Below are 18962 nucleotides of genomic sequence, written 5' to 3'. Positions count from 1 at the left end.
TGGCATGTGCCTTTGCTGGAGCCAACAGGACTTTGGCAGCAGAGTTAAAGGGATCAAGGTTTCATCTGCAGTCATAAAGTTAAAAAATGCCAAAAAGTCCTTCCAGGCTTAGGACCCTGTGTTTCTGAGTCTGTATCCATGGTTGCTTTGAGAGCCCATCCACATTTTTGGTCTGGTTTCTGAGCACTGGCTTGTGGTAGGTATGTTTCTAGTCACAGGTTCGATTTAAGGGCAGGGGCTGGAATACTAAACCCCCTAATACCATAGTTAAGCTAAAACAAATGCACAGTCGAGCAGTTTCTCAGTACCTTTGTAACTAGAAGGGATTTATTCAGTTAATAAATGTCAGCTCGTTTTCTCTGTGCAACCTGGTCTAGTGGACGGTGTCTCTGCCCAGTGCAGGGGCTTGGAACTACGTGATCTTTAAGGTCCCTTCCAACTCAAAACATTCTATGATTATATCAAGGCTCTTTCTTTCAGATCAAGTCGGGACCCCCTTTGTTGTGCCACTGGTCTTCAAGCTCAAACTATATCTGGCCTTTCTTTTTTTTTTTAACCTTCTGAAAAGCAAGCCCCCCCCCAGCTGCCCAGCCCGATCTCCCTCTTTTTTTTAAGCCTCTCAACATTATTACAGGCTCTCCTCTAAAAGTGGGCACCCATCACTATTTCGAGGTGACGTGCTCTTTGTGTGCACCTCCTGCTTAAGCGCCGCACCCGGCACAGTGTGTGCAAAAACCAGGTATTTCAAAAAAAAAAAAACCACGTGAACGAAGCTCCGAGCCGTTGGTCCGGAATCGCCTCCGCGTTCACAGCGAGGTTTCTCCTTCGGGGAGAATTCAAGCGCTCGCCCTCCCGAGAGGACGGGGCGAACTTCTCTCGCGTTCCTCTCCGCCAGCAGAGCCGTCCCTCCCCTGCCCGGGGCTCTCCTTTGTTCGGGGCCGGGCTGCGGGGCGGAGAGGCGGGACCCCGTGCGCGCCCGGCGGGGGCAGCGCGGAGGGGCCGGGCCGGGGCGGGCGGAGCTGCCCCCGCGCTCGCTGTGCCCGCTCGGCCCCTCGGTCACCGTCGGGGCGGGCAGCATGTGGCGGAGGCTGCCGGTGTTGGCCCTGGCCGGGCTGCTGGTGCTGGGGCGGGCGCCGGCGGGGCGGGGGGCGGCCTGCGAGCCCGTGCGCATCCCGCTGTGTAAGCCGCTGCCCTGGAACATGACCAAGATGCCGAACCACCTGCACCACAGCACGCAGGCCAACGCCGTGCTGGCCATGGAGCAGTTCGAGGGGCTGCTGGGCACCAACTGCAGCCCCGACCTCCTCTTCTTCCTCTGCGCCATGTACGCGCCCATCTGCACCATCGACTTCCAGCACGAGCCCATCAAGCCCTGCAAGTCCGTCTGCGAGCGCGCCCGCGCCGGCTGCGAGCCCGTCCTGGTGCGGTACAGCCACACCTGGCCCGACAGCCTGGCCTGCGACGAGCTGCCGCTCTACGACCGCGGCGTCTGCATCTCCCCCGAGGCCATCGTCACCGCCGAGGGCGCGGGTGAGTGCGCGGGGACCGGCACCGGCACGGGGACAATGGGCGGCGGGCGGGGAGCGCAGCCCAGCCCCGCCAGCCCGGGAGCCCTGCCTCCCTTCCGCGCCGTCCGGCTGCTCCCCGAGCCTCTTTGCTTGCCCTCCGCTCTTTTCCTCCCTTTTCTCTGCCTTTAGCAACTGCTGGAAAAGTTTTGCTGTTGGGCGCAGGGGGTGTGTGACAAGTGACAGCCCTGCCGCCGCTCTGGGGATCGCGTAGGAGTGTGGGAACGACAGCCCTCCTTCCACATAAATGGGAAACGTTTCCATACCCCGCTTTGGTGTTCCATCGGCAGCGGTTGCTGGCTGAGAAGGCAGAGCCACCCGAGAGGTGCAGCCCCCAGCCTGCCGACTCCTCCAGCGCCTCTGTTTATCTCCAGCCACTCACTCCCCAAAGTGGGGTGCTCCCCTCCCACACAAGGCCACCACTCCACAGATTTTGGGGAAAAGAGCTGTGCCCAAGAGGAGCCCCAAGCAGAAGCTGGGGGGCCGTGGTCTCCCCGGCCTCTTCCTGTGCCAGTGGTGGCACACGCACACCTGAAGGGGAGAAAACAAGCTCGTCTCTGTGGCTGGCACTGAAGGTACAGGTTACAGGTTCCTCAGCAGGTTCCTGGGCTCTAAAGTTACAGCCTGGTGAGGAGCACAGCAAAGGTGCAGCCTTCCGCTGTGTTTTGTTCCCTGCGTCCCTGAAGTGAGCCAAAGGCTGCCTCTGCCACTGGAGGCAGCTCCAGTGCAGTCCTGGTGGTACCTGACCACCGTGGCTTCTGAGGGGCTGTTGGAGCCCCTCGACTTTGTCCCTGCATTCTGTTTCAGCAGCTGAGCTCTCTGGCCCCACAGGATGGGTGGTGCTGAGTGTCCAGCTGCCGTCCAGTGGTGCTGGGGAGGTGGGAGCATCTCTGCACGGTTGTGCGAGGACTGCTGACTGCTCAGGCCAACGTTGTGCTGCAAACCTGCTGTGGCTCAAGGACCCTGCTCCTGTCACAGCTGCCCTAGGGAGGGAGGAGTTGACAGGGCACAGCTCCAGCATGGTGAGCCAAGCACCACAGAAATACTGAATCCAAGGAGCTATTGAATAGGAAATTAAAGCAAGGCAGTGGGTGGTTATCACGAGTGAGCTTTGACCTTTAAGAAGTAACTGCAGTTCCTGTCTTACTTCAGGAAAGCATTTGCTGCTGGTGGAACAAGGTTACATTTCCTTTGCAGCAAAGTGTTGGTGGCTCTGCCAGAGCTCTCCATCAGAGGAGTGCAAGAGCAGTGCTGGGATGGGGTAGCAGCCAGGAGGGTCAGAGGCTGAGGCAGAGCAGCACCCATGCACCCCGAGGGCTCGTTGTGCTGCCTTCCCCCCCACACATAGCAGCTCCTTCCGTGCCTGCAGCTGTAGTGCCGGGTTGTAGGAGTTCACTGACGAGCAGTGGATCCCACCTCTCCATCCTCCCCCAGTAATGAATGGCCTGGGAATGAAAGGGGGGTTTTTCATGCTATGCTCAGCACAGTATTTGACTGTGCTTCTGTCCCATTACCAAATGCTTTATGTATTCCACTGCCAGTAATGCCAAACACTGTAATTCCTGTTTTCTTCTCCTAACAAAATATCGTGCTTCGGTTTCCTGACTGTGCTCCTCAGCTCAGCCTTCCCAGGTAAGCTGCTCACTCCATTGCTCCATTTATTTACAGACCAGACAAACCCTGTTCCTTCTCTGACTCCATCCTCTGGCCCTTTCCACCTCTTGAAATCTCCACTCAGTGGCCATACCCTGGTATCTCCAGTCATTACCACTGTTTCTCTCTAAGCCGTCTAATTGCTCCCCTCTTGCCTTTCCATCCTTTCTCCCCTTGCAGTCGTCCCCAGCCCACGAACCCAACCATCAGTTTTTGCCTTCAGCTTCTGCTTTTTGGGGGCCGGAGACCTGCTGGGGTGGTTTGGGAAAATACTGTTTTGAACACCAAGCACCTTTCTCTGTGGCATTGAGGTGCTTCCAAAACTGCCTTAAAAATGGCTCCAAAATGAGCGAGGCTTGGCAGGTCTGCAGCGATTTGAAAGCAGTCACATTCAAATCTGGAGGGAGGAAGCTTGGCTAAAATTGCCCCCGAGTTACCTATTTCTGAGGACCTCAGCAGTACAATAACCTCTTTGAGGGATTCCAGGGCCAGATCCATGAAAACTCTCTTTCAGTGAATGAGAACCTGATGACATTCTCATTTCTGGGCTGAAAATTTTGAACTGATGCATTATATACCAGCCTGAAAGAATCCTTCTTGAGGGAATAAAACTGCTCCTTTAGAAAGCAGAGCGAAGGATTCCTGTTCTAGGAAGAGGTAAGGTGAACACTTCCAAATTCAATTCTCCAAATAAAGGATTGCAGCCAAGTAGAAGACATGAATAAGCAACTGCCTGATGAGGAGCATGCAGAATACCTGCTCTTAGTTTATCTCCTAAGCATTCTAGCCCCTTCTGCTGTCTGCAAACTACATCTAATAGAGCAGGCAGAAATATAAATCCATTGTTTCATGGACTTCTTGTTGTAGAAGCCCATGAAATAGCCATGAAGCCAATTTTTTATTCTTCAGAAGTGAAATCTTGGTTTTGCTTTTATTCTTTTGCTACCTGCGACGTAATAGGATTCTACTGTCTCCTTTCCTCTTGAGGTCTCTGCATTGTTGCTGGTGAGCATTGGTACATTTGTGGCATTTCTTCTGTAAGGCAGCAGCCTGAAGGAAGATGTGGTCAGGTGTTTGTTGTTGTCAGAGCAGGGGTAGGGTTCACAAGCCCAATTTTCATTCCTTTTTCCAATATTAGACTGTGCATCCTTCAGCGTGGGTCAGCTGGATGGAGGGGCTGAGAAAGCTGACGTGTTTTGGGCTTGGTCAGAGGAATAGCTGTGCACACTCCCTGGGCTTGTGCTGGTCCCAAAACCTGAGTGGGAGTGCTGAACTGGAGGTCTGAGGTTCCTCAAGTTACAGAGATCACCTTCAAACAATTATCACATAGGAAGCATATGTTTCTTGACTTTTCATTCTCTTTGGGAAACACTGGAGTTCCTTTACAGCCAGAAAGCAGAAGGATGCTGTGGGCAGGGTGTAGTTGTTCTGGATGCAGATGTGATGCTGAATATTTTGGCTTTTTGTGGAGGAATCATCGTCCAGGGTGGAGGATGAAAAAGCCTCTGGACAATATATTAACACCCCTGATGTCAGATTAATGCATGCTAATGTCTGAAGTCTCCTATGGCCTTTATCCTACACCCCTGTCCTGCACTTTTGGGGGATGAAAACGGTTCTGCCCGCAGACATTGATACAAGCTGTCTTTCATCTGTGGGAGGTCCTGGTCACCTGCTCCATGCATTTCAGTCTCCACATGCATATGCTGACTCTTCCTCCCATCTATTAGATTATCTGCTTCCCTTATGCAGGGACCTGTCAGACTTCTTAGGTCTGTGAAACAGCAGGAACTGCTGATAGACAAAAGCTGTCTTGTATCTTAAAATTTCAGAGGCAGGACCTGTCTTTAATTTTCAGGTAATAAATGAGCAGCCTGACCACGGTCATCATTGACGTTGGGATGCTGACTCAGAAGAGCACTTTGACACGTGTGCTTGGCTGCTGCTGCCTAGCAGAGTGTTTATGTCTCAAGTGATGTTTATTCCTGTTTTGAAGGGGGAACTGGCTGTAAAACCAGAGCAATGTGGCGGGTACTGTGCGAACTGAAGGACAGATCTGTCGGTCGGGTCCATCCCATCATATTTTATTTGTATAAGAAAATAGCTTGGGGGCATGTTGGCCTGTCGGTAAGATGTTGGAGAAAGGGAAGTGGCATCACAAGGTATCAACCACATGTAGCTGACACCCAAACCAGTTTGAGTGACTGTCATAAGATGTCTGAGGAGAATGTTGAATTCTTTAAAACTATCATCTCTTGAACATTAAAGAAAACTATAGATTGTTCAAGGGGTGTGCACCTATTTTCTTAAATCTTATGTGAATCCCTGATTCCTCCATGTAGCCCAAGCCCTCCATGTCTTGCCAGATGAGTTCATAGTAACCCAGTGTGGGAATCTGGCACTGGAGGCTTAAAAGACAAGCAAAAGAGCCGTTTCCCATTGCTTGTTTCTCCTATGTTATTGACTTAATTTCCAAACTGTGAGCAGTTTCCAAGCTCCACATTGAGTTTGTTCTGACCCAGTCTTTGCACAGCTCTACCTAGAGAGGTTGATGTGCACAGCAGTGCCGGGGGAGCGTTTCAGACCTTGCTGAGGATGAACAGTCATGCCCAGGTTGTCGTTTTAAAGTTGAGATTTGTTTAGGCATTTGCTCAAAACTTGGGAGCAGCCTCATTTCTCACTTCAGGAAGAAAATCATTACAACCTTCAAGCCTGAAAGAGGATGGGAGATTTAAATAAGGGAACTTAAACCTTATTAATGATGATACCACCAATGACATTAGACTCTTGCCACAGTCTGCCTTTGTAGGCTGAGTCCCCTGGAATGATTTTGCATTGTCTAAAGCCGTTGTCTAAGCATTGAGTCAAGACCTGGGCCTTTAAATGTCATCAAAACCTGGTGGGATTTGTTATGAGGAATGATTTATTATGTGGAGCAGTCTGCTCTGTGATTTGGAGCTTGAGTTCTCTGTATTAAATTTTAACTAGGTTTGGTTTTCATATCACTTTGCTTTACTGTGCATGCTTTTGCAACCAACTTAGCAAAGATCCCCTCTGTACTGAGAGCTGAAGCAGATGACAGGGTCTGAATTCATGCATTTTGGAAGGGTTTCTAAATGGGGTTCTATTAGTTAATGTCTCCATCTGAAGCAAGTGCCCAAGCAGCAACTCTGGCTGTGGTTTTGTTCTTTGGAGCAGGGTGCCTGGAGTGGCTTCAGTAATAAGCTGGGCCATACTCTTTAATTGCAGTGACAATCAGAATCGTGTTACTTTTGGCCGTTTCTCTGCTTTTTTTTTACTTTATTTAAACTGTGGTGTAAGTAAGATGTTCACTCAAAAGCAGGTATTACCAAGTTTGTTTCCCTTTCCCAAACTTCTCATCCAAATCTGTGGTCCGGGCATTGTTATTTTGTACACTTACTGTGCAAGTTACTTTTGTTTAGCTCTCCTTGTTAGTGTTTTGGTTTGGTTTTTTTATATAGCATCCCTCTGAAAAGTGAGTAATTAAAATGGCTTATTGGAAAGTTTGGATTCTTTTCCCTGCTCTTAAACAAAATTCAATAGGAAGCTTTTGGATTGGACCTCTGCATAATATTCCCTCTTTGGCAATCCTGCTAATCATCGCTGACAGATACTCTTTTCAGAAAGATTGCTTTACATAGACGGAACTTGGCAGAGGGGTTGCCCCTGAAGAGAAGTGGAACAATAGGAAGTCAGTTGATTTAGGGGTTTTAAATGGCTTTTTTTTCCCCTTCCTCTGTTTGCATTACAGCTGAAGGTCTCAGCAGTGTGCATCTCCAGGTGGAGGGAGGTCTCTGCCTAGCAGGCTGCTGGGGTCAGGGGCTGGGATTTCGTGGTTGCTCACACCCACCTAAGATCTGGTGAGTGGCTGGTGACAGGGCTGGCCCAGACCCTCTTCCCATCACTTCCCTGGTAGGTGAGAGTGGACCAAACATTATGAGCTTGACTGGGGAAAGGATCAGGGAGATGGGAAGCCTTTCCTGAGAGACACATCATACAGTGGCAGAGGTCTCCAGTCCCCTCCACAAGCCCACGCTGCTCTCCATCACTAGAAACCACTTATCCCTAAATAAACAGGAGTGCCTCAGGGATGATAAGCATCGAGGCAAGGTCAATATTTGTCTGGCCCAAGCCCTCCCAAGTAAGGAAATGAACTGTGAAGTGAGGTATCAGTGCCTGTTTACCCCCTCTTTACTCGCTGATGGACACTGTGCCCTGACCACACATACAGAGCACCACAGCCTTTGCACAGGCATGGAAATGGGAGCATCTTCTATCAACAGCTGCTCTGCACACAACATCCAAACTGCTGCTGCTCCACCCAGCTGCTTTGTAGGGTACCCACAACAACTGGCTTCAGTTAGGAGTGACCTGGCAGTGCAGAATTAGGAAATGGGGTGGGGCTGTGGTGTATTGTAATTTGGTTAAAAATAAGTGGTGTACCTAGGACTGGACGGGAACATCTGGTGTAAAGCAGTTTAGCTCCATGCTTGTTTGCAGGACTGGGTTTGTATTGGGCACATTGAGTGTTTGCCAGCCCTCCTTGACTTGGTGTGAGTCGGAAGGACAGTTCCTCAGCCAGTACCCACGAGCATCACACCCCTTGTGGGCCAGGGAAAGCTGCAAACCCCTTACTGGGCTCTGGTTTACTTTCAGTTGTAATTTCAGTGTGAGTTGGACTTGGTTTGCTCAAGCACCGTGAAGTCACGACTACGTGGATCAGCCCTTGATTTAGGAGGGGGGATTATACTTCAGGGCTCCTTTTTCCTTCCATGGAGGGAAGATGGTAAGCATTTCACCTGATACTTCTCTTGTCTTCTCTGTGATGGAGAGGCACCATGGATGGTGGCTGGGAGGCTTTTCAGACTTCTGTCTGCAGCAGGAACAGATGGGAGGATTATCAGACCAGAGACCTGCCCACTCTCTGTGCTTTTACCACATCAGAAGGAACTGTAGATTTAAAGCTACAACTTGACTAAATGAACAAGACAACAGAGGATTGGCCCAGGAGATAAAGAAGAAATGTGGTCATCCTTTTGCTGGCTATTTACAAAAGGAAAGCCATTTTCATTTTAATTCCTCTTTCATCATGTTCTGGAATGCAGGAAAGCACTTGATACAACATGAAATGCATTCTTAACACTTGAGAGTAACCCAGGCGAATAATCAAAATAAAATATGTAAGTAAGAATCAGCTTGTATAATTTGACTCGTTACAAGGCAACACAGAGAAGCCATGGAAATACCTGATAAGCAAAGACCAAATTGGCTCCATGCAAATGTTGGGTTTATTCTATAAACTAAGATCCTGTGGTAATTTGGAACTTTCTTTGGAAAGAAGAAAATGGATGTGATTTTTTATTAGCAACAGGATTTTGCATATAGAAGAGCATCTACTCAATCCTTCTGTGCTATTTTCTATACCCTTTGCTCTTTACTTTGGTTAGAATAACTATTCCTGAAGTCTTATTTTTTCGAAGTTAATTATTTTGTGAGGAAATCAGTTGGTTTTTGGTTTTACTCTTGCCCTGACTGTGGTTTAGCCATATGCTCATTTATGTAAATCAAGTTTCATGTTTCTATAAATAGTATAAATATGCATTAAGGTGGAGATTTTTAACATTTTTTAAGAAGGATGGCAAAATTAGGTTATTTAAGTAATATAATTTTTCCTGTAAACAGGCTTTTAAATAATGTATTTACAGAATTTGTGATTAAATAATGGTCCCAGCCCTTAACATTTAACCCACACATCTAAAGCCTTCACCTGTACTGAGTATCATCAGCATTCTGGGCTGTCTTACAGCCAAATCCTTCCAGCTCAGGCTGCAAGAGAGGAGCTTTTGTTACGTGGTCATGTGTTCATTTGTCCTATATTGTAAAAGCAGTGGCATTGCATCCATGATAATGTAAGATTATAAGAAAGTTGATGTTTGTAGGATACCAGCTTCCAGACTTGGAAAAACAGCATAAGTGATTGGGCATGCAAAATTAAAGGAAGGCCTTTTCTTTGAAAGCTTGTTTGTTTTTCCATTTCATGTGCCATTGTAAGAAAGTATCCTGCCTCTCTCCCAAACCTTGTTCTTCTTGCTTTTATTTTTAACTTGTTTTTAATTATTAAGTATATGTATAAACCCGTTAAATTGTGTGATTTAATCAACAATAGGTTTGAAATTATGTGTTTTACTAATATGGGAGACATTCCACTTACAAATGTGTCTGAAAGCAGTTCTTTGGGCATAGTGCCTTTTTTTCCTTCTGTTCCTTAATCTGCCCTTCAAAATAATCAGTGTGTTTTTAAACTGAGGGGGAAGGGGAAGGTCTTAAACATTTATTTTGGCATTTTCTTCAACGATATGATTGTGGTTGGTTGGTTTGATTTCCTCAGTGACCAAAAAAACAAATGAAAAGTAATTTCTCCTTCATCATTTAATTAAATGCAAACAGTACGGGTACTTTTTGTAGATGCTCAAAGTTTATGCCATAAATTTCAATCCTTGTCTAAAACCTGCCAGTATGTGCACCAGTGGAAATGGAATGTTTAATCTGCTCTATCATTTAACATGATGTGCTGGATTCAGGTGAAATGCAGACAAAAAATCGTATCAACTTTACAAAGACTGGCCTCTAGAACATTACAGTCTGCTTATTAATGAAGTTATTAAGTTTTAATATGCTAAATACTAGAGGAAGAGAAAGCATTGTAACATGTGCATAATGAAATAATGCAATATTAAAAATAGTAATGTTTCTTTACATATTCTATGAATCCATGCCAGATTTCCCTATGGATTCCAATAACGGCAACTGTAGAGGCACCGGCATCGGTAAGTAAAATTTTAGAAAACTTTATCATAAGCTGGAGTTCTTTCAAATCCTTTCAATATTTTAATAAGTAAGAGGAGCACTGAGTGATGTTAAAATACTCTTTCTTGACTAAGAACCCTGCAGATTGTGCTTTTGCATCCCACGGGCAGGTGGCATTTGGGGCTGGTCAGCCTCAAAATGTCTTTCAAATCAAGAGGGCTGTGCTGATTTTATTACAAGTTTTGTCTTGAACAGTGAGAATAATCATTAAATTGATTTTCCCTTGGGCAAAACCAGTAAGATAACAGTTTGTTCTGACTTTAAAGTTTGCAAATTAAATTTGGCACTCTTTGTAGATAATGGCAAAACTCCCGTTAGCCTGAGGAGGTTGAGTATGAGACCTTCTGGTTTTATTCCAGCAGGTCCCCTGTTGCTTTTTATTTCTGTTTGGTTTTTGCTGGAACTGAGCAAAACCCCCTGAGTGTTACCACCACTCATAGGCAATGCAAAGAAGCAAAGCCCAGGTTTGTATCTAATAATTATAAAAATATGGATTTGTTGCTCAAACAAGCCGATGACTGTAGGTTTCCTTGAATTTTATTACAGTTTTATCAGAAGTTTTCCTCTTAGGCCTTTGTCAAGAAGATGACACTTGGAAACCTAGAGTTGGCCATCATGTCTTTCCTTCTCCAGAGGAGAAGGATGTTGATGAGCTGTAGTGTGGACTGATGTTCAGTTCATTAACATAAACACCTAAGTGTGGATGTGGAACAGGAAATTAGATATCTACATAAACCTGGATAACTTCAGCATTAATCTGTGGCCAAAATGTAGAAAGGTATTAATAATGCCCAGTTTATAATACAGTTTTAAACTTTGATCTGTGGGTGATCATTAACAGTACATTTCCTTTCATAGTGAAAACAGCTGTGTAGGTGCAAAATGTTCCTTAAATAACACTGCATGTCCTTTAGAAACCCAGCTACAATTAGAAAAACTGATAAAAGCAGGTCCCTTAACAAGTTTGGTTTAAATTGCCTTGAGCCTGGGACCGTGTCTGAAAGACTTCTTAAAGATATTTGTTACTAATGTTAGTATCTTCATAGTTTTAAGCTGGTTTCAGTTGTGTGGCATTGAGTAAGCGTGGATGTCATGCTCAACAGTGACTGCACAAACATTTCCTGCAGTGGAAATGTTTCAGTCATGTTAGTGCTGTTTGTGGTGCTTTTCGACTACTTAAAGCAAAACCAGACCCCAAAAAATCCCATCCAGAAATAGAGTGAAGATGCCCAGAAAAATTGCTGCTGAAGAGGAAGGGGAATATTTTTTATCACTTCTTTTCACTGTACAAACACAATTTCTGGTTCAATGTGCTGCACCTCTTTGAACTGACAAACACAGTTTGACCACCTAAAGGGCTGTGCTTTGTAACAGCTTTATTTATATGTTCACTAAAGTAAATTTGTAATTTTGCCATTGTAAATAGAGATTTTTTTGTTTGCTTTGCAAGTAGCAAACCGATGTGTTTTCAAAAAATCCCTTTCTCAGCTCTGTGGTTTCTGGAGCTTATTGCACATGCTGCTGTGCATGGTGGCACCTTTTATCTCTGGCAAAACTTTCCCTCTGAACCCCCTTGAGTTTTTTGGGGGGGAGCTTTTTTTACCTCTCTTGGCAGTAAACTACATTGTTGTCTGAAATATATGTTCTCTAATACTCACGTTTGGCTTCCTTGGAAAGTCACTGCACCAGGAATTGGGAGCGAGGAGTTGTTTCTGGCAGTACCACTGACTTTATAACTGACCTTAGCAAATTACTTTGGGGTTTGTTTCTGTATCTCTAAATACTAATCAGGAATATTGCAGCATTTTGTAGAGTCCACTAGGGTGAGTAGGAGGTATTTTTCAGTAAGAACATGGGCAGGTCTATAATTTGTTTCTAGAATAAGACGAATAAAATATATTCTCAAATTAATGCAGTAATCCAATACTGAGGGAAATGTGAGGGGGTGTGTTCTTTTCTTGTAGTTTAGTCTATTTTATTCTACTTGTGCCACAGAGCAAAATACTGTAGAGCAGGAGAGCATTAAAGTGTTGGACTTGAGTGCTGAGGTGCCTGTGTGTGCGTGGGCCACAGGAGCACATCTTTTATTTTGTGTTTCAAGGCAGCTTAAAAATGAACCATAATTTGGCCTACAGTATGCACGAGCTCTCAGAGGCAGAAAGGAAGCCAAAAATCACTTCCCTTCTCTGCCTTTGTTATTCTAACACAGTCTCATACAAAAGCTTAAGTCTGTAGGACTCATATATAGATTCCTGAGGATGTGTTGGGAATTTAAGGAAACAATATACTCTTCTTTTGAAATGTTTTCCTCTCTCCTGTGGGATTTTTTTTTTGTATTTTCAACTACAAAAATTCTTTCAATAGTAAATAAATAATAATTTGAGAAGTCTGTAACCGTATGATTCCATCTCTCTCTCTTTTTTTTTTTTTTAATATGCAGGAATCTTATGTAGCAAATAAAAGTTCTTTTTCAGGTTCTCCACGTTGGATTTAACTGAATCACTAGCTTATATGCATTGATATTTGGAATGATGGCATATAGAAATAAGCTGCATTAAGCCTACTTCCATTTAAATGCCAAATCAAATGTCAAAATAGATGACCACATCTGTGTAACACTGGGACCTGCTGTTTGAAATGACTCCACTGAACCCCACTTAAACACTAGCGTGAAATAAGTCAATATTTGCCTTAGAACAACCAGCCATGAAATATCGGTGGTGTTAATGAACGTGTGGGTCTGCAGCTTCAGCCTTAGCACTCCCTGGGCACCAATGAAAACGTTTTTGCCTCCCTTATAGTTCCCAGCTGTCTGGCAGCTGCACCGCTGGAAACGCTGCTCTGACAGTGCTCGTTTGTGTTGTCTTTTGAAGGCCATCCGTAGGGCCACGGGGGCTAAGAATTTCTCCATTTCAAGTAAACCTGGGGTTCTGGGTCATAATAAAATTGTGTACAGTTTACAAAATTCCTTATGGTGAGTTGGACAGGGCTCTGAGCAACCTGATCTAGTTGAAGGTGTCCTTGCTCATTGCAGGAGGAGTTGGCCTTTAAAGGTCCCTTCCAACACAAACTATTCTGTGATTCTCTGAATGCCTGCTGGCCAGAGTATCCCAGTTTGCCAAACTAACCTGAGATAGGTAGTCTTCAATCAAATACTAAATCATGCCCTGTCATTGTATTTTCTTGCTGTGTCTCTGTTACAGCCTCTGTGAAAAAAGGTGCAGAAAGGAGGGCATTCCCTAAGTCTAGTACAGAAGAGAGAACAGGATTACAAAGATATGGAATTGCAGCACCTGGGAGCACAGGAGAGACCTAGATAAAACCTTGAATTGGCTTAAAATGGGTGATTTTGTCACTTCAGCCTCTGAGTCCTTGTGTCTTTGTTGTTGTGGTGTTGTTTGGGCTTGGTTTTTTTAAAATTTCAGCATGTCAGGTTTTCTTCTAGAAACCTTTAAGGTTTCATGGACAGTTCTGCTTCTCCCAACAGAACAGAACAGGAATGCCCCTGTGGCTTTTAGCATTTCACTGTAATAAGCACGTCGATTCAGTGAAATTTTTGTTAGGTGTGAGTTTGGGGTTTGGGGGAAGAGATTGTCACTGAACACATACTCTTTTCTTTCTAAACCAAGCCTTCTGTTTCAGCAGACCGCTGCAAGTGCAAGCCTGTAAAAGCTACCCAGAAGACCTACCTACGCAACAACTACAACTACGGTAAGAGCAGCTGCATGGCCAGCACTCAACTTTTTTAAGGCTCTGGCCAAGGGAAAATTTTCATTAAAAAAAGCTTTAAGTTCCAAATTACTGACGGATAATCCAGCGTTACTTATTGCAGGAGGAAGATGTGGCCTGCAACATTTCCAAATTAGAAGGATGGAGGGGATTAGCTTAATACGTTAGCACAAGAGGGTCTTTGTTGAGTTATCTCGGTGTCAGCGCAGATATTTGGGGTTCAGGCACTTTTTTAGTGTGAAAAGTGATGTCACAGAAGTGACATTATGGACTGCTGTGTCTGAACTGCCTCTGTGATTTCCAGCTCAGATGGACTCAGCTTTTGCACATGTCCATATTATGTCTTCCCTTGTCCAGACTGTCCTAGTCTTCAGGCATATCATAGGTCCAGGCTGTTACTTTTCTTCATACAAAGTGTTTCAAACAAATTAAGCTGGTGAAGCCAGTGAATACATATCACAGGAACTGAACTGTTGGGCCCTTCCTTTTTCTCATTAATCACGTGAAGAGCCTTAGGGTCAGCGAACTTAAAGGCTTTATTTAAATGGTATCAATTGCATAATATTTATTAAGATAACACATTTATAAAACTACGTCAGGCAAGCTTCTTTTAAAAATAGTTGCTGTTAAAAGGTAAAAAATTATAACTGTATTCAAACATCGTTGTTATTTTTTAGGTGACTAGTTGGTTTTATGTTGTTCTGGTGGATTTGTTTGGAAAAAAATTGCAGAGTGAGTATTCTCTGGAGGTGCCTGCACATGGCAGAGTCTCTAGCACGTGGCTGCCCATCTTCTCAAGCTTTTGAAATGGAAGAGGTTTCAAAATGCATTTGAAATTACTCCGAACTAAAGCAAGAGTTTGTTTTTGAAATCTTAAAAGAGCGGATCATTTGGGGTAAATTGTGCATATTAAATGTACAAGTCAGTGTTTTTTGGCAACTGTATTTAATGTGCCAGCAATACCTGCTGGTTGATGGTTGTTATGGGCAATACATGCGAAGAGAGGAGATGTGTAAATCCATGGGTTCCTTTCTTCTGCGTTACCTTTTTCACGTAGGTTAGAAGATGTTTGGAATCTGAGGAACCTGCCATTTGTAGAGGAAAATAGTGTTTGTGTACTGTAAATGAACCTCTGGGTTGGCTTTGCACTTGCATGTGGTATCAGTTCACTGGTCACCGTGAGAGAAATGAACAGCTTTGCCTTTGAAAAGCAACCTTTCATCCTGTACAGCTTAAAAAGAAAAGGTGAAGGAGGAAACAATTAGTCAGGTCATCAGGTCAAGATCAGGAGCGTTTGGAGTTCATAAAGAGCAGAGCAGATTGGTGCTGGGTCACTAAAGAGAGAATAAAAAAGATAAAGGCCTGTCATCCAGTCAGAGTAGTGATATGAGAAGTTCTAATGCACATTCACCTTTTGTAAAAGGTTCAGAGTGACAGATTATGTTTGGTCATCTGTACTACAGTTAGTCAAAGAGGGATCAGTTACAGCTCAAGGGAGAAGGAGAGTGTACAAAGAATGGATTAAGTATATTTTTCGTGGCAAGGGAGAAGAAGAAAGGATGCTAAAGTCAAAGCCCAGCTTAAACAGGACATAAGTCCAACTGGTACATAATTCCTGTTCATGACCATACCATGAAGAGATACACTGAGCTCCTGGACCCCTCTGGTGGAGAGTGAGGTAATGAAGGGAAGAGATGGGGGCAGGGACACTGCTGGAGTTCAGCTAAGCTTCTGATAATGGACCATGCTAAAGACTAATGCCAGAGGTCACCAGGAACAGTTTGGGAGTGACCTGTATTTCCTGCTGCTCCTAATGACACACTTTGTGACTTCTTCCCAGTCATTCGGGCTAAAGTGAAGGAGGTGAAGACTAAATGTCATGACGTCACTGTGGTGGTGGAAGTAAAGGAGATCCTGAAATCTTCCCTGGTGAACATCCCAAAGGACACTGTAAACCTTCACACGAACTCTGGGTGCCTGTGCCCATCGCTCAGTGCCAACGAAGAGTACATCATTATGGGCTACGAGGATGAGGAGCGTTCCAGGTAACTCTTCTGCGCTGTCCTTGGAGCGTGTCGGTTGTTATTTGTTCCCCTGTTGTAAAGCTGAACTTCGGAGCCAGAAGGAAAGAAAAACTTGTAGTGACTGCCTGAACATCTACTTCGTGGTGTTTGGGGGGGGAGGAAGGCTCTCTGTGGGCACAGAGCTCTTAGTCTTGCTTGTGTCGGGTTGTACAGCCCGTTGGTGGAGTAACTGGTGGTCTCTGTTGTGTAGGTTACTCTTAGTGGAAGGCTCCATAGCTGAGAAGTGGAAGGATCGTCTCGGTAAAAAAGTGAAGGTAAGAAAACACCTCACCAAAAGTCAGAATGTCACAGGTGCCATGAAACACCTACCTAATCTTTTCAAAATTAAGGAAGAAAATACAGGTGCTGCCTCCGGTTAATTAATACCATGTGTCAAAGACCAACTTGCTGTGTTATTTGCTGTATTACGTAGAAATGCATGATGAATAAACTAAAGGGATACATTGAATTACCCCAGAGCCCCCTAGTTCAGCAGCAATCAAAACCTCTGTCTCAAAAAAGCGAACAGTAGGAGTGTTTTAACTCCAAAGGCAAGCTATGTGTTCCACAGCACATGCCTGCTTAATTGGGGTGATACTAGTTAAAGAAAAAATGAGAGGGCTTTACAAATGTTTTCCAGACTAAGGCAGGATTATACTTTCCAGATTTAATGTTCTTTAAATACAGTTCCCTTACCAAATTGTGTGGATTAGCAATTAATTTAAGTTCACCTTCCTGGCTTAGCTGAGGGAGGTAGATGACAGGGAAGTCATGGAAGCAATGAGCTCAAGTGCAAGTGAAGTATCATCAAATCCTAGAGTGGGTTGGGTTGGAAGGGGCCCTAAAGATTATCTTGTTTCCTTGCCCTGTCATGGACAGGGACACCTTCCACTAGCCCACGTTGCTCAGAGCTCCATCCAACCTGGCCTTGAACATTTCCAGGGATGGGACAGCCACAGTGTCTCTGGGCAACCTGTGCCAGGGCCTCACCACCCTCACAGGGAAGAATTTCTTCCTCATACCTAATCCAAACCTGTTCTCCATGAGTGTGAAGCCATTCCCTCTTGTCCTGTCACTACAAACTCTTGTCAAAAGTCACTTTCCAGTTCTCTTGTAGCCCCTTTAGGTACTGGAAGGTGCTCTGAGGTGTCCATGGAGCCTTCTCCAGGCTGAAGAACCCTAATTCTATATGCAAATACATTCTGTTGTTTTCTGATTTACACGTTTTCTAATGACTTCCAAGTTCTGGAAGGGTTGCCGTTTATGTTTTGATGAGCTGCAAAGTATCAGTGATTTTGATGTCATAGGAATGTCACTTTACAGAGAATTTTCTTATTTTGCTGCAATTTCTCAGCCATTGATTTGCCATAATGGTTGTCTGTGCAAACCAGTCTTCTCTTCCACTCAGCACTTTCTTCAACAGTGTAATGGTCACTGGCAGGAAAATACTGTTGTGATTATAAATGCAAGATTTTCTGTGCCATTTGTCACATTCATGGAGATTACAGGAGGGAAAAGATATGAGGGTCTAATTCCAAGTTGTTGTTTGCTTTGGCAGAACCCTATGAAATCCAGTGCCACAGAGAAAATACCTTGTTACCACTGTGGCCTGACTTATCCTCAGTTCCAGTTCTTGGGTGGGAGCATCATTTTTTTGGAACAATTTTTTGGGAACTCACTTATTTTCTCATTTATTTCCTTGTTGTTTGTGACCTGCTGCCTCTGCTCTCATGCCCAGCCTGGGGCCGCTAAGGACCCTGCCACATCTCCACTCATTTCTCATTATCATCTCCTTTTCCAAGACTATCACCAGTTGCAACAACTATATTTATTATGCCTTTTTACTTTTTTTTTTTTTTACTGTGGTTGCTATTACCTGCAAAAGTAAAAATAAATAACAATTTTTAATAATTAACAAAAACCACTTGATTGCTTTGTCATCCTGCTTCCTCCAAAGACTGTGCACCAGTAGCTTTATTTAAATTTTATTATTTCAAAGGTAAGTCCCCTTTGTGCTGAAGCCATTATGCCTTGTATAACCCCTTCATTCACAGAGTCTACAAGAAAGCCAGGAAATGGTTTCCCTGTTTGAAGTGACTTTTCCCGATAACCTCGCATTCCACCCCTGAGCCCCAACGCAGGGCGACGTGATGGAAACAGCAGCAGCTTTTCTCCTTCTGCTGCTGTTTGTGAGCACGTGCTTCTTTTACATATGACCCATTTCTTCTGTAAATCTCTTTTGTAATGTCTTTGCTGTTTAACCTGCAGCGCTGGGATCAGAAACTCCGCCACCTTGGGAAGGGGAAAGCAGAGCCCGGACACAGCGACTCTGCTCCAAAGCCCGGCAAAGCCAGCAGTGCCCGGCAAACACGCAGTTAGATGTGGGGTGCTGTGCGGTGACACGCAGGGGACTATCTTCCAAGACTTCACTGTTGGAGCAGCAAAGGAGAAATTGCACTATTGCACGTTATATTCTATTGTTTACTACAAAATAATGTTTTAGCTTATATTAGTTTTTATTCTCCCTCTTGTTTTCTGCCTTTTTTTTTTTTTTTTTTTTGGATATGTGAGAGCTCTGGAAATATTTTTTTTTCTGTTACTAAGGACTGTAGAAAACTGCCCTTATGAGATGGAGAAAGACAAGGACATGTTACAATTACCTTTTTATCTCCTAAATCCTTCTTAGGGAGAAAATTCTGATGCAAGGAATGAGATCTTGCAAAGACCATCTCTCAAGTCGTGACTCACACTGGCTTCCCCCATTGATTCTTTCTTGATCACTGTTTGCTGAAACTTACTGTGTTGGGGGTAGGTTGTTATCTGGTTTTAAGGGCATAATTTTTTATTCTGAAACATAATTCTGAAATATATAAACAAACTGTGTTAAGAGAACTGTTTTGATCAGTACAGCTTTGTTAAGTTTTCTTATAAATAAACCACTGTGTAAGCCAAAGTCTAACTTAAAATATTTCCTGCAACAAACACGGTGTGCACGTACACAGGGGACCTGGGTTTTCCAGTGCTCTGGACCTTGCAGGAAAGGTGGTCTAGTTCTGTAACTATA

At 44.5% G+C, this 18962-nt stretch overlaps 1 protein-coding gene across 2 annotated transcripts; it reads left to right on the top strand.

Moving 5' to 3' along the window:
* The first annotated feature begins 1007 nt into the window (after positions 1-1007).
* On the top strand, positions 1008-18851 carry FRZB (frizzled related protein). Of its 2 annotated transcripts, none has more exons than XM_051787768.1 (6): positions 1008-1530; positions 10019-10066; positions 13749-13817; positions 15676-15880; positions 16110-16173; positions 18167-18851. In XM_051787768.1, the coding sequence occupies exons 1-6, from the start codon at positions 1077-1079 to the stop codon at positions 18275-18277; spliced, it is 951 nt and encodes a 316-aa protein (XP_051643728.1). In that variant the 5' UTR covers positions 1008-1076; the 3' UTR covers positions 18278-18851. The 2 variants fall into 2 exon arrangements, with proteins under 2 accessions (XP_051643728.1, XP_051643729.1); XM_051787769.1 differs by having other exon boundaries at positions 1010-1530; positions 13752-13817.
* The last annotated feature ends 111 nt before the right edge of the window (positions 18852-18962 follow it).

Source organism: Manacus candei, unplaced genomic scaffold (assembly GCF_025592945.1).
Source record: "Manacus candei isolate 608988 ecotype Guabito, Panama unplaced genomic scaffold, ASM2559294v1 h1tg000023l, whole genome shotgun sequence".
In the NCBI taxonomy this organism is placed as follows: Eukaryota; Metazoa; Chordata; class Aves; order Passeriformes; family Pipridae; genus Manacus; species Manacus candei.
Note: the sequence above shows the minus strand (reverse complement) of the source record. Positions and strands in the feature narration are given on the sequence as shown.